This window comes from Haliotis rubra, unplaced genomic scaffold (assembly GCF_003918875.1).
Source record: "Haliotis rubra isolate DU_JTF1 unplaced genomic scaffold, ASM391887v1 Scf347, whole genome shotgun sequence".
Taxonomy (NCBI): domain Eukaryota; kingdom Metazoa; phylum Mollusca; class Gastropoda; order Lepetellida; family Haliotidae; genus Haliotis; species Haliotis rubra.
This window is the reverse complement of record NW_025767021.1, coordinates 636,840-652,146: the sequence shown is the minus strand read 5'-3', so window position 1 is coordinate 652,146 and position 15,307 is coordinate 636,840. Positions and strand designations below refer to the sequence as shown.

The following is a 15,307-nucleotide window of genomic DNA, read 5'->3' as shown; positions in this document are numbered from 1 at the left end:
GTTATATTGATCATGAGTCGGAATGTACCGATATACTCTGAGTTGCACGATAGATAAACATGGCGGATGAAAGCGATACGGGATCTATTCAGAGTAGCCAAAGTGAACAAGGAGCTGAAAAGAAGGCATTTGAAGATTCTCGTTTCTACGCATTGTATATATTTTGTCCCAAAAGGTACAGATATGATAACTGACGCGCCCGGCTACTCCCTCTTAATCTGACAAGTGATTGACGACTGGAATCAGTTCCACTTGTCTCAGATTTGATTGTTTCCTAAATTTTCCCCGCGGATGTTTCAATGTTTCCATTACATAGATAGCATTTACTCCAAGAAACAAAGAAACCCTGTTCAAAGACATATTGCTCAGAAATACGTAATGGTGCCCAGATTTTGAGGTGACCTGAGTCAATCGACATGTCTAATCATTATAGACTTGAGGTGATATATCCTCATATGCTTTTTGCTGCTGTCGAAAAACGTAAGATGTTTGTAAACATATGTTCTCATGATAAGTTTTGTTTATTCTCAAGGGTTTGAGAGACAAACTAATTAACATTACGCCCCTGCACTTTGACAATAATGATGATGACTTTCAATATCATGTTAATTAGACCGTCTCCCATGCCGTCATATTATGATTCCGTGGTACTTATATTTCCGTGGTATTTTCTAATGACATATTTTCTCACGAGCCACTCACCAAATCGTGCCACCTATCGATTATTTACGTTCATCAGTCGATCGTCACGGCTCTGAGCAAAAAATGTTCAGACTTTGATCAATTTGCGTACGTACAGTCATCTACTATTAAAAACTAATGCAACTTTATGTATAACCCGTTTGTGTGATGTTTACAAACATTTTATATAAACTTATTCAGCTTCAAAGTTTTCCAAACATCACTCGTATGCTAGCTGATGTAATCAATAAAAATAATCACGTGACCTAAGGGGGGAATCCCAGCTCTATTTTTTAAACTATGGAAGACCGAAAGGTTCATCTCTTAAGTCGTTTTTTCACTTTTCATTTCACGTTTTCTGTTGATCAACTCTACATACTTTGTGAACTGGAAATTTATGATGAAGAAATGTGACTTTTGTGTTAATTCTACAAAATCGTTGACTGTATTACAATTTATCAACTTCGTTATTACTGTAAACCTACATTGACACTCCTGCATTGGCTGTTGGCAACGTGTGAGAATGTGACGTGCTGTGCGCCCGTAGTTTGATCTGTAGGGAATACCACGGAAAAATATGACGTCACCAGAGTTTGTGCACAATGGCCGCCTGTCGTCCGATACGGACAACAATGAACTTCAGAATGACAAAAGTGTTTCATTGACATTAAATGATACAAAGGTGTGTCGCTTAACACTATGTTATGTTTATAGAACTTGACAATATCAGCGATCATATTCATAGTCGTAAATTTCTTAATAGCACGCGAGGGTATTTTGTTTACAAACAGGATAAAGCACTTTGTTACATTTCTACAGGTCTCGTGTGACTGGAGAAGATGCTGACAGCTCAAGCCACTCTGAAGATGGAAATCTCAGGTCTCTCATGATGGATAACTGTCTTAACATGTTAATCATGTTTATGACATAATTAAGCATTGCCTATTATGAACTGGGTTCACAATTTATTGTCTTCTTGTGCAATTACAAAACGTTCATTATTTTCAGTCATGTCTTCCAAAGTAATTACACCCTAGATGATATGGCTGCAACCTTGGAATGGTTGCACACAGATTTACTCCTAGTACATGTAAAACAAGTGGTTTGCTCAAACTGAGTGTATGTCTGAAATTCTTCTCCAAACTTCCATATTTCTTCTTGAAAATTTGCATATATTCCATCTGGCAAAGTTTAATGTTTAAGGGTCATCCTGATGTTTGATATTTAGATTTTTTCCTGTTCTTTTAATCTAGGTGCCCCCTAAATCTTTCACTATTACTATTATAGTTTTCACATGAACCCATGACTCTCATACTTACTTTGAAGATAGCAAGGGATATATATTCTGATGACTTTGTTTCTGATTTCAGCCTGACTGTGGCAGCAACCAACCTATCTGCTGCAGCTGAAACTGACCTGAGGAAATCCCTGTCTCAGAGACTTTCCAAATTTCCTAATAATCCAAATGAAGGGAACTTCCTGTCTGTTGGATTAAGGTTAATAGATCTTGTTGATTTCTGGAAAATGTCAGGTTTCAGTAAATTGCTGGTATGATCACAGACGTGGAATAATGCTGCTTCCGAAAACCTATGTCTCCAATCATCTTACAAGACCCATAGAGGGTTTGTCAGATCTTGTTTGATAGAGGGGTGGTGGGGTAGCCTAGTGGTAAAAGCGTTCGCTCGTCACGCCGAAGACCCGGGTACGATTCCCCACATGGGTACAATGTGTGAAGCCCATTTCTGGTGTCCCCCGCTGTAATGTTGCTGGAATATTGCTAAAAGAGGCGTAGAACCATACTCACTCACTCGCTTGTTTGATAGAGGTACTGGTATCAGATTAATCAAAGTAAACAACCAGGCTCCGATTTCTCGAAAAAACTTTAGTTTTTACTCAAATTTCAAACTGAGTTTGACAATTTGAAACAGCTGATTTTTTAACTCAACTGCATTTTTTTAAAATAGCAAAGCCCAAACAACTTAAGTAGCCTATCTACCCAACTCAAATTGTCAACTATGTTTGAGTGTAATATCGATTTCAGTTCATTCTGGGAAATGCATTTTCCTGCTTTTTCTCAAATTTGAGTAAAAACTCTTACTTAAGTCAAAACTCAGACTTAAGTTTGTTTCGAGAAATCGGGCCAGATCTCTTGAAGTGTAAAATTGCCATTTTCCAGCATGAGTTGCAAAAATGTTCACATTTCACAAAATATTTCTTTCTTAGAATAAAATTGTGTTACATTTGCAAGTTTGGGAGTGAATGTTTATGATTTGTTCCCCTCAGTACAAGTGACGAGTTGAGCAACTCTGCAGTGTGCTACTACTGTGTGCTAAATGGCGGCACGGCCGAGGTGCTGAAACAGGACACAACTGTACCGGGAACACAATATGTCGTCAGCTTCATTTCATTTCACGACAGTTCACTGGACTTATATCCTTTTTCATTTCAATGGGCATTGCATGAAACTATGAACATTGTTACCTGGCCTGTGTTCCTTAAATAAACAGGTTAGAATTGGTCACCAGCAACATGCCAGTATGTTGATCATGAGTGGATCATGTGGCTTTATGACATGTTTGATTGCGTGTTTTAATACTCCAGTAGCATGGATTGTTGCTCATTATATTAACCACCAGTTTGCCTTGTCAAGACTCAACTATATACATGCTGCTGTCGTTCAGTCGAAATATTGCTACTAGTGGGAAACGGCAAACTGATCAGCCCATCAGTGTTCTTTGGAATGTGGTATTTTTTCTTAGAGTTCGTAAAGTTTTTATATCTGTTATCAAGCGTTTATCCATGACATCATGTTTTTCCTGCTTTAAGATAGAGTTTCTGAAGTATGACATCAAGACAATACACAGATTTTGTACAGCTTTTAGTTTTTCATCAGAAATGAGTAAACAATGACGAAATGTAACCCCAATTCCATCTCTTAAGTCACCACTTTTCTCAAGCTTCTAAAATATTCCAGCCATATAAACAAGTCTTATACAGTTCAAATTATCATTTAGCTGGTAATAGCATGGCCGAATATTATGTAAAACACTAATTATATGGCAGGTGATTACTACTGATAGCACTGTTGGTATATTTTCCTGACTGGGTTACATTCCGCCCGGAGTTGGACCATTATACAGCTGGCATTGTCAAGCTTCTGGATGCTGAGGTAGGTGAAAGCAGTAATGGTGTGTTCTCAATGCTGGTGTGCCGGTTTCCATACACCAAGTGTACTCTGTCTGCAGGACAAGATGTTATGATGTCACTAGGCCTATGACTTTACAAATTGGTTTGTGTCAATATGACTTTTTGAGAAAGATAATTCATTATAACAGTGTTACTTACATTAAAGGTTTTGCTTCAGAACAACAGTGATTAGCTATATAGTTAAACTATTACAAAAGTTTCAATATTGACTAGAGATCATGAAGATATGGAGACAAACAGGAACCAATAATGTGCCTGTTCTTTTACTAGAAGCCAGTTTCTATTGTGTGAAAATAGGCACAATTGAAGTTTTATGTTCAAGCAACAATTGGTTTTGTAAACCACATCAGATTGGCTTAATTTAACTGCATGGAAACATAATGTTTGTTTTTGACATAAGTTTTGTAGATGCATGATCTAATTTCTAGTTTCAAATGTCGAACTAATGTACTAGTATTCTACATCACATCAACCGTAATGTGTTGTTATATACCAAACAGGATTGTATTAACAAAATGTTTTTTCTTGCAGTGACAATTATTTTGCTTCCATTCAGAATCTTTTTGTTATTTGATGTGGGATTGCTAGTTCAGTAGATTTTGTATACTAATAACAGCTCTGAGATGTTATCATGTTACTATCTAACCAGTTTTGCACTTTTCCTTTGCAAAGTTTTGCTATGGAGGAGTGGTGGGTCGTATGACAATAGTTTAATGCCTTGACAACAGTACACAAATCACCCACAAGTTTTCTAATCATTTTAGACACATGTTTGGGTTGATGCTGCACCAATGTTTATTTTTACCACTTTGCATGTCACAAGTTCTTTCCTCACTATTCACATTTGCACCACAGACAAAAAGACACAATATAGATGAGAAATTTTCAATTTAGATAGAACATATATGTTTAAAAAAAATTTAAATGACATTAATGTCGTATCTTATATATTTGTGAAAAGAGGTTATGCAGTTTTGAAAAATAGACAAATCTTGAATTTAATATCTTTGATTCCTAAACTTGATTATCTGCATTCACTAACTTTATGTTTATAGATTTATATACATATATTTTTAGTGACAACACATTTTTATTGAGTATATACATATATTTTTATTGATGACAAATGTGCAATTGAATCCATACATGTTATTGAAAACTTACTATGATGAAACAGTTGAAAAACTTTTGTCATCCACATGTCGTTTTTGTTAATTCAAAATTTTCTACATTATCTTTTATATCTCTACACAAAAAAATGAAAAGGGATACAGAATGTGTTTTAGAAACAGGTTCACATTTTGATTCTGACGAAGTTCAATGTTCCACACATCCTAGCCTCTGCACAACTAACAAAATCTTAAACATCTTCCTGAATTTGTCCACACATGTTGTCTTCACCGAAGCCTAAGTGATCAAACTCTTGTATAAAATATGATAACAGAATTCAAGCCTAGCCAGTCAAAAGCAAGGTGACATACCTTACACTGACTACATATATTTTGTCTCTAAAATACATACTTTTGATAGAAGCATGCAACTGAATTTGAACTGAAAGGTGGCTCCAGTGAGATTGAAAAATGTGTGGAAAATCTAGACTTACATCATTTACGGCTATCAGTACAGTAAGGTCTGGGTAGAGGGGGAATGAATATAGGGACTACAAGACAGACAACCCTACAGTCCGCACATCTGTAGAGAGTGTGTGAGCACATGTCCGGGAGACTCAGTCCACCACCCTCCACCTCCTCCTCCAGTGTCCTGCATGCTTTGTCTCCTTCAGCCTGCAGCCATTAGACAGACTTCATCCAAGTCCACCAACTCCGACTCCGCACACCACGGGCAGGTAAACCACTCACACACACATTCCTCAGTGTGTTACCATTGTCCCACAGTGGGACATTAACATTGTAGGAGGATCTAGGCAATGTCCCCCTGTTGTAGAAGGCTTTGTGTTCAGGGCAAGTCTTTGAAGAAATAAGTATAGGGCCCACACTGAATGTATCACAAAATGTCTTGTTTTTACAAGCATTCGTTTTTCCCTTACTGTACAATTCTGAAATTTTGAAAGTCATGTTCATCTTCCCTTTATACTACAGCTTTAAGCATGGATAGAAAATGTCAGTCAGTTCTTGATATTTCAAGAGTATTGCAGAATGTGGCATTAAAGATTTATCACAGGGAAGTAAATCACTGTGATGGTTGTGGATATGGAGATGCTAGTATATTTTGGGGTGTTCTAGTCTGAAGCGTTGTCATGGTGATTGGCTTGTGGAAACTACCATGCCATGTCTATACAGAATCGGGTGTCGTGATCTTACAGCTACATGAGTTTGTTTGCAGTACATTGACCTGATGAAACACATTTCTTTGACTGATAAATCATAAAAACATTGTCAAATTATTTATGGAGTGAAATCAAATCAACATATTGCTTTCTACAACAAGGGGCTTGTTTGAGATCAGCAGGATGAAAGTTATGTAGCTCTTGTAACACACTGGAACATTCATGTGGGATTGTAAAGTTCTAAGTCACACAAACATCCATGGGTTTTGCCCAAGGCTTAATACCGAGTACATCATTTATGCATATTGGAATACTCATGTCAGGAGTAGCATTTGAGACACTGTGGTTAATGGTGGTAATTTGTCCCAGTAGTTGGCAGTTCAGGTGAAATGTCCAAAATCCGTTTTAAAATTATTCCTTTACACATGGAATAAGTGCTTCATGTAAAATTGAACAATTCGAAATTCTTACACATTATACCACTGAACTGATGCAGTGTTTCCGTTCTCTGTTATATACCTGAAAATCGCCGGTAAAATATGTTGGGGACCGGTAAATTGAAAGCCAGACCGGACATTGTGTCCGGTAAATAATCATGTATTAAAATAAAAAATTGTGGGTAATCGAGATGACAGTCTTGGCTGTGCTTTTTCATGTACCCAGCTAAAAAATAATGTTATGTTTACAGAAATACCCAGGCTAAAAATAAATGTTTGAAATGAGTACTTAACAGTCTGGTAACAGGGCCAAATAAAACATAAATGTTGTGGTTCCGATTTTGACATGCATTCGAAACTTTCAGAACACTCGGAAATCTTCGGATATTTCCGCTTTTAAATTGTTCCTTCCCTTGTTTCATTTGTGCCAATCATTATTTACATTTTTATTTTGTCAGTTAGGTAGGATTTTTTTTTTGCTTTATAAATTTTTAGAATTTTGTAAAGAGTACAAACTATTAACACATTTATTAAAGTGTAATTTTTTATTCAATCAAACTTGTGGCCATCATGTTGACTTTATCAGAATGACCGATGTCTCTCGTTGCCGGGTAAAAACAATAGTATTGGATATCTTATTTTTTTCATATCGCTTAAAAAAAATAGGGTCAGCACCAGAATTCAAGGGTCAGTCGGGTAATTGGAACCACAACATTTTTATTTTAGGTCTAGGATATGACCATCAAATTTCATGCATGACCGGTAAAATTTTAGGCCACCAGACACAGTGTCCTATAAATAATTTAGTCAGTGGAAACACTGTGATGTGTTGCTCTATTTACATGCGGTGGATTTAAGTAGGGAGAAGTTATTATTCTGCAGTTGTTTAGGTCCTAAAGAGTGTTAGTAACATAACCATAGTATTAAGGTTGCTTTGTACAGGTGGGCCCTTTTTAAATGTGGCTTGAACATTCACTCAAAATGAAATTTTCTGTTGATTCACATCTTTTGGAGAAGTGGGATAACCTACTGGTTAAAGTGTTCTCTGCAGAAGATCATGATTCGATATCCCACATTGGTACAATGTTTGAAAACCATTTTAGGTTCCCTTGACAAATGTTGATTGATTATTCCTGAAAGTGACATAAAACATCTTTGGAAATTTGCCCTTCAATTTGTCAATGAATTGTGCATGCCTAGCATGAATCACGGTTGTTTGCACTGAGTGGAGACAATGGAAAGCACCGATTCTTGAAAGAACTTCAGATTGGCTGTTAGTTGTAGTTTCTTTGCTGATGAGATAGCTGTACTGATTTACTGCATGGCATGCTGAAAACACATTTCAAATTTAAAATATGTTCTTTTTAAGGAGTAAAACACATTTATATTAATTCTTAAACAATATACATGTCAATCATTTTATTGTTTCTATTACTAGAGATATGGGTGGCCAAATGGCCAACCTCAGTTCGATTGTAGAAATATGTCTTTTGGGTATGCTTGAAGCCTGTAAGTGTGGGTTCAAATACAAGACTCCCTGTGATTGAGCTTCCTGGTTTTACAGCACTATACCTGAACTATACAATATAATGTAGTAAACAGACCTTCAACTCGCTGACTGAAATAGTGTTCAAAGTGGCATTATGCCAAACTTTCTAACATTAGAGCCGTTACAGCAGACTTGTAAATTGACAGGTTGACATAGGGCCAACATTTCAAAATGGCGATCTTCTCAACCCCAGTACTTCTAATCTATGTATATCCCTGGTTTTGTTTTGCTATCAACTATTTGCCCTCATCATGCTTATTTTGAGCTTCTTCCCCATTTGGCGGTGTAGGGACCTCCAACTCTCTTGGGACATTCTCATTTAATGGTGAAAGAATCAGTTTTGTTCCACACTCTCATTTTGATTAGTTTGTATGGTGAGAAGAGGTTTACAATAGTTTATGACTCCCCATTTAGTTGTCTTGCACCTTAGGCAGGGTCAGTGTAGGTTTGCAGGTTTTTATTGCAAAACTCCAGACTTGTTGATGGGTACCTGTTGGTATTCTGATGGTCAGACCCAGTGATTTGATTGATGATGTGTCATCATACCATGGAGTGGATCATGGCTCATGATATCAATCTGTGGATTGTATGATCCATCATTTACCTATGGCTCAATATTGCTGTGTGGCATTAAATATGTTATGCCTGAAACACTGATCAAAGGAGCATTAAGCATAATTCACTTACTGATTATTTTGTCATTGTATCAGGACAGTGGATTGATGCTCACATTATCAACCATTTGGCTGTCTAAATAATCACCTGTACATAAGTACTGATAGAAGAACCCACATTAGAACGGGGTCAGATGGCCAGGTGTGCTGGTTTGGTTGATGCATGTTATTGTACGCCATTGCATAGGTCAATGCTAATGATGTCAATCACACCGCCCAATTGCATAGGTCAATGCTGATGATGTCAATCACAGGATTGTCAAGTCATTTTATACAAAAACAAGCAAATAAACTTATGGAAGGTTATTGCCATTCAGTTTTGTTTGAATTTAACCTGATATAGTGTAAATATTCGATTTGTGTTTTGAAATTCATCTCCTTGTTGACTCTGTTGCTTTCTAAGAATACTGAGACCTCTATTTACATGTCCTTGTCGTGTAGCTGAGTCAGATAGATGGCGCTGTCAAGGACTACTTGGAACGCTGGTATGAGGTGGTGTTGGAATACCTGGCTCGATGTGTGGCCAAACTCGGATCAAATGTGCACTACCTTATATATGCGGTAAGTTTCAGTGGTGGCTAAATCCTAAATCACCATATACATTGATTTCGATCCCCCCTCTGTTGTCAAGTTGTTAGCGCAGGAGACAGGAAGGTCAGTGTTTGATCCCTGGCTGCATTAAACCAAAATACAGGAAAATATGGTACTTGTTGTTCCCCTGTTTGGCACTCAGCATTGAGGATTGAGGATTGGCTGGCTTGGGGTATCCATATGAAACAGCACTATGGCATCTCAGTGGGTGAGCACAATGATACCAACATCAGTCCGGACTAGAACAGGCAAACAATGGGGATAGTTAATGATAATAATAAATGCATATTTATAATGCGCCCCTTCCACACCCTTAGGCATGCTCAAAGCGCTACAGAATATTTACACAGGTGTCTTTACAGATGAAGTTATACATAATATACTGAGAAAAGGTTAAAAACTTAAAAATGTCAATTGTGTCAGAGCTTTTAAGGGCACATGGGAGAGAGTTCTATAGATATACAACATCTTTATTACAATATATGCGACACACTGGTGTAGATGTTAACACTGTTATCAGCAAGTGTTAGCATCTACACTGAAGAGTCGCATATATTGTACTAATTTGTAGTAAATAAGTTGTATTTCTATAGAACTATCTCCATTGTTCATCACACCAACTTCTAAATGCCACTCAAACTTAGTACAAGCAACTAGACAGGCACATGCACACACACATACAGTGGAATCTGTCAAATCCGGACTGTGTAATCCGTTTTTCTCCATAATCCGGACTAAATGAGTCCTGGCCAAATTGTTTTTAATTTATCATTATAGCATGCTATGTAATCCGGACTCTCTCAATTACGGATTACACACTAAAAATAATAGTCCAGACAATCAACTTGCTGTGATAACAATGCTTTGTAATCCAGTCGCAGCTGACTAAAATAACAGTCCATTGAATAAACATCTCTGTTACTTCTGTTCACAATGGTTAATGACTGAAAACATTGTATTACGTGGAAATTTACAGAGGCAGAAGCAATTCATATTAACAGACTTTTTCCAATGAAAGTATAAATAATATATTGAGTTTAAATAGGAAACAAAAAAGAATCCCTTATCAAAGGGAGGTAACTAATCGTGGCAGTGAACACGATAACACACAAAAGTTGTCTAATCCTGACTGCTTTACAAATGAGACAAATGAGTCGGTCCCAGGCTAGTCCATAATAGACAGGACCCATGAAGATCCAGGGTAGAATAGATCTTCAGCAACCCATGCTTGCCACAAAAGGCGACTATGCTTGTCGTCAGAGGCGACTAACGGGATCGGGTGGTCAGGCTCATTGCCTTGGTTGACACATATCATCAGTTCCCAATTGCGCAGATCGATGCTCATGCTGTTGATCACTGGATTGTCTGGTCCAGACTCGATTATTTAGAGACCGCCGCCATATAACTGGAATATTGCTGTGTGCGGCGTAAAACTAAACTAACTCACTCACTCCATAATAGACAGATTCCACTGTAGTTACATAGGTACAGTGAACTAAAGTCATAAAGAACTCAAAGGGGCCACTAATTATAGTTCGTTATAACCATAGTCGTAACACACCTTTTGACTAAAATATACAGCAAGAAGCCACTACCAAACCCCCCACACACACACATCTCCCCCCCAAGTTTGTTGTATCCATTAGTTTGTCAGGTATGTTTGTTATAAAGTAGTTTACTGTACGATATTTTTTAACGTGTTGAATGTGACATAATTTTTATCGCCATTATCACTTCCTGCTAGTTCATTATACTGTATTACTTGCTGCATAAAGTTTGGTTATTTTTAAAATTCATGTTAAAATGGCATTAATGTTAAAGTTGAGTCTGGAAAGAGCTAACGTCAGTATGTTGATGTGATGACAATGAAAGTTTCTGTTTGCATCTTCGACCATACAGGGACTGTTCATGTGTGATGTTGTAGGCGCTGTTGGATGCACAGTTACAGATGAAGGGGTTCACCCAGCAAGAGGAGGCAGATATTTACAAGTGGGTTGTGTGGTACTTGGTTACCATATCTGGTTGAATAGGAATATGTTTTAGATTTTAGATTTGTGATCAGGTAATCAAGTTGCAGCAGTAAGGTGTAACTGCCGAGTCAGCATTCAGAGAATTTATTAACACATCAAATGAGCGGGTGATTCAGATTGCCAACCTTTGACTCTTATGAAAAGATTGTCACTCCTTAACAACATTTAATTTCTTACCCCTGTTCCTTCTTGGTTGGTTTTGGGGCGGTGGGGTAGCCTAAGGGTTAAAGCGTTGGCTCTTCACGCCAAAGACCCGGGTTCGAATCCTCACATGGGTACAATGTGTGAAGCCCATTTCTGGTGTCCCCCGCCGTGATGTTGCTCGAATATTGCTAAAAGCGGCGTAAAACCAAACTCAGTCAGTCAGTCAGTCTTGGTTGTTTTGTTGTTTAACGCCACACTCAGCAATATTCCAGCCATATGGCGGCGGTCTGTAAATGATTGAGTTTGGATTAAGACATTCTAGTGATAAACAGCATGAGCATTAATCTACGCCATTGGGATACGATGACATGTGTCAGGAAAAGGCTAGTTAGTCGCATCTTACGACAGGCATGGGGTTTCTGAAGACCAGTTCCAACCCGGATCTTCATGGGTTTGTTCTTTCTTTTCACATGTGCACATCAATGTGAAAGTCGGCAGGATATACCGAGAAGTTTCATGATCAGTAATGGTGGAACTGATTACTTTTTCCCCTGCAGGTTTGTGAAGTGTTGCAGCTTGTCATCTCTAGTCCAGCAGCTTCAATCAGATGAGACCTCGAGTAAAAGTGATGGTGATCTCCTCCTCAACATCGACACCAACATCACCTCTCTTCAGTCTGTCACCGCAGTACTCACAACCATGGACAACACTGTCATGTTTGAAGTTGATAGTAAGTTTTACTTACAGAAAATATAATCAGACCAATATTATTTGTCATAATTATTACATCATGTTAGTTTACCTTGAACAATATAAGAAAACTTGGTATGAATCATATTAGGGTCGTACATGAATGGTATGTGAAAATAAACCAAAAAGTACATAATAATAATAATAATAATAATAATTTGCTTGTATAGCGCCTAGTTTCCATCACAGATGCTCAACGGCGCTGCATACATCGTTAAAAACACAATAAGTGTGAAAAGAGTTCTATTCAGAAGCCATATAACACTGTTAGAGGGCTTTGTTTTGGATTGATATTTTTTTATTTTTGGGAGATGGGGTTTGTCCCTATGGGGATTTTGTGTAAATCTGGGCCCCGTTTCAGAAAGCTGTCTTATCACTACGACTATCGAAAGTCTATGTTACAGTATAGGAGGTACGACAGTCCTAGTGCTACGGTAGCTTTTTTAAACAGGGCCCAGGTCCTCAGTGTCCCATCGAAGTGGTAAGAGCTGACTAATGAGGATGTGGTGAGAACAGTGTGCATCTTAATGACCTTTATACTGGCAGAGGGGATATAGCTGCAGGGGTGGAAATAACCCATTGCCCGATGTCCGAGTCAAGTGTATTTTTCTGTTGGGCAAGCAAATTTGTATATCACACTGTACCGGTGTCCAGTTGGCTTTCCAATTTTATTATATTGTTTATTTAAAATCAACAAGAAAATGGCCGGTATAGTGGAAGAATTATCAGGGCAAGTGATTTTGTATGTGCCACTGTACTGGAGTACACTAGCAATTTTAAAGTTATTTCCACCCCTGAGCTGGATATAGAATACTCTGGCATAAAACAACAGCGAAAAATTGACGGTTTGGGTTTTCACTTATCTCACAGAATATGCTCCTTCCAGTGTAAGTGAAATAATTTGTACACCTTCAACAGATTTCTCGTCAACCTGCCAGTTCTGCAAGATGGCAACAGAGCATCTGATGTCTGGAGACCCCAAGAACGTGACGAAGATCAAGGAAACCCTAGAGTCAGTTAAACTAGCAGTAAGTGGGAGATCTATTTACTAGGGCTGCACAATATAACCGGTTTACTGGTATATATTGGTTCAGACATGAAAACGATACGTATTACGATACGTTGATTGAAAACCGATATTTTGACATGCATTCGGAAAATTCGTAACACTTGGAAATCTTCACATATTTCCGTTTTTCACATCGGAAGTCATGCATTTGTTGTAAAATGGCAACCCCCAACAATGAACAATTTATTGTGGTGCCAAATACTAGGGCAAAGGCTTCAGTATGGCAGCATTTGGGGTTGAAAAAGTTCACGGTAGATGGAACTATTGATCAGAGTAACATGGTATGTAAAATATGCAATGGTAAAGTAAATTAAAAGTTTTTATTAAAGCTTAATCAGGCATAGTGACTTGTCGTGTTTTTGCTTTATAAATCAAGCATTAACTTCTTGCAATATATTGCAATACATATCGCAATATATGCTTTTGCATCACAATATGAAAATTCTCTGCAATACCCTCCCTTACTATTTACTAATATTGTGCTATGCAAGGATGAGTGCAGAACCTACCTTACCAACATTGTGGAAACATGCCCACAAACATTTATGATTACCAGACAATTCATTTAGACTGAATGTATGTCCATGTTCATACTTCTGTTGCGATGTTATATAGTATGTATAGTAATAGGCACAGAAAATGTATTGTAGAAGGACATAATTCCCACTTGTTTTCCGTTGCAGTTTATTCACAATTTGAACAAACTAAAGCGATTCTTGAGGCAGGCAGAAACTGACCATTATGCATTGTTCAGGTGAGTCCACTGCCCAGACAATTGTAAATTACTTCTTCACCTGATTCAGATATATACTCTGTAAATTTCTGGTCACACAACAGTCGCTACTGAAATGTACATCACTGTCATTGGATAGAGTTAGCTCCCCTTGAACTCTTAATCACATCCTTTTCATCACAATAAATGAGGCCAAGCATATTTTGGTTTGGGGATCAAAGAGGGAATTTGCGTAGGTTCTGTCAAGAAAGTATACTTTCATGATGATGGTATAATGAATGGTGTAATCTATCTAATTTATATGAATTTCTATAAAATGTTCAAGAAAGTAGTTAAAACTGTACATTATATCTCAGTTATAGTTTGACTTTACCATATTTCAGATCTCTAATATATCTAAAGAAGAGCGGGGCAGGTGACCTGTTGCTCCGGTACGTCCACCTGGACGCCAGCCCTGATACTCTCAATGTACTCACAGTTCTACAGGATTTCATCAAGAGCAAAGGACAGGCTCTGGTCTGAATCGAGTCTGTTTTCACTAATCTCTAACACTGTATTAATAAGTAACCATATCTATTATTTGACACGTCTAAATTTGTCTTGAAACCTAAAAAACATGTAACTTGTTAGTCCTATTGCCAAGTCAGTTTTATCACTTTGTGTTGCATTTACTGAAGAGTTACACCTATATACAGTGAAACCATGGTAACAGGATCTTCTGTTCCTAATGAAATAGTTTATATTAGCAACATTTTGGATCAACAAGGTCAAATGTTCGTGTCCCTTCGTAAACACGACAGTAGTTTTCTTCTTTGATGGGCGGGGCGATGGGGTAGCCTAGTGGTTAAAGCGTACGCTCGTCACGACGCCGAAGACCCGAGTTCGATTCCCCACATTGGTACAATGTGTGAAGCCCATTTCTGGTGTTCCCCGCCGTGATATTGCTGGAATATTGCTAAAAGCGGCATAAAACCAGACTCACTCACTCTTTGATGGGCATTTTAGAAGTTGAGTTGATGAAGAATAATGACAATTATTATGGATATACAACTTCTTTTATTCTGTGGAGGCGACGTTTCGACATAGATTTTAATGTCGTTGTCAGGCAAGTGGAATGTTGCCTCCACAGAATAAAAGAAGTTGTATATCCATAAT

General features: G+C 37.7%; 1 protein-coding gene across 2 annotated transcripts; it reads left to right on the top strand.

Moving 5' to 3' along the window:
* The first annotated feature begins 3 nt into the window (after window positions 1-3).
* LOC124284883 (protein Njmu-R1-like) lies at window positions 4-14,760 on the top strand. 2 transcript variants are annotated; one of them, XM_046721014.1, is made up of 12 exons: window positions 5-175; window positions 1,501-1,560; window positions 2,052-2,177; window positions 2,965-3,111; window positions 3,793-3,850; window positions 5,672-5,734; window positions 9,277-9,396; window positions 11,351-11,415; window positions 12,158-12,330; window positions 13,269-13,378; window positions 14,103-14,173; window positions 14,536-14,760. In XM_046721014.1, the coding sequence occupies exons 1-12, from the start codon at window positions 60-62 to the stop codon at window positions 14,672-14,674; spliced, it is 1,248 nt and encodes a 415-aa protein (XP_046576970.1). In that variant the 5' UTR covers window positions 5-59; the 3' UTR covers window positions 14,675-14,760. The 2 variants fall into 2 exon arrangements, with proteins under 2 accessions (XP_046576972.1, XP_046576970.1); XM_046721016.1 differs by lacking the exon at window positions 5,672-5,734 and having other exon boundaries at window positions 4-175.
* Window positions 14,761-15,307: the final 547 nt, after the last annotated feature.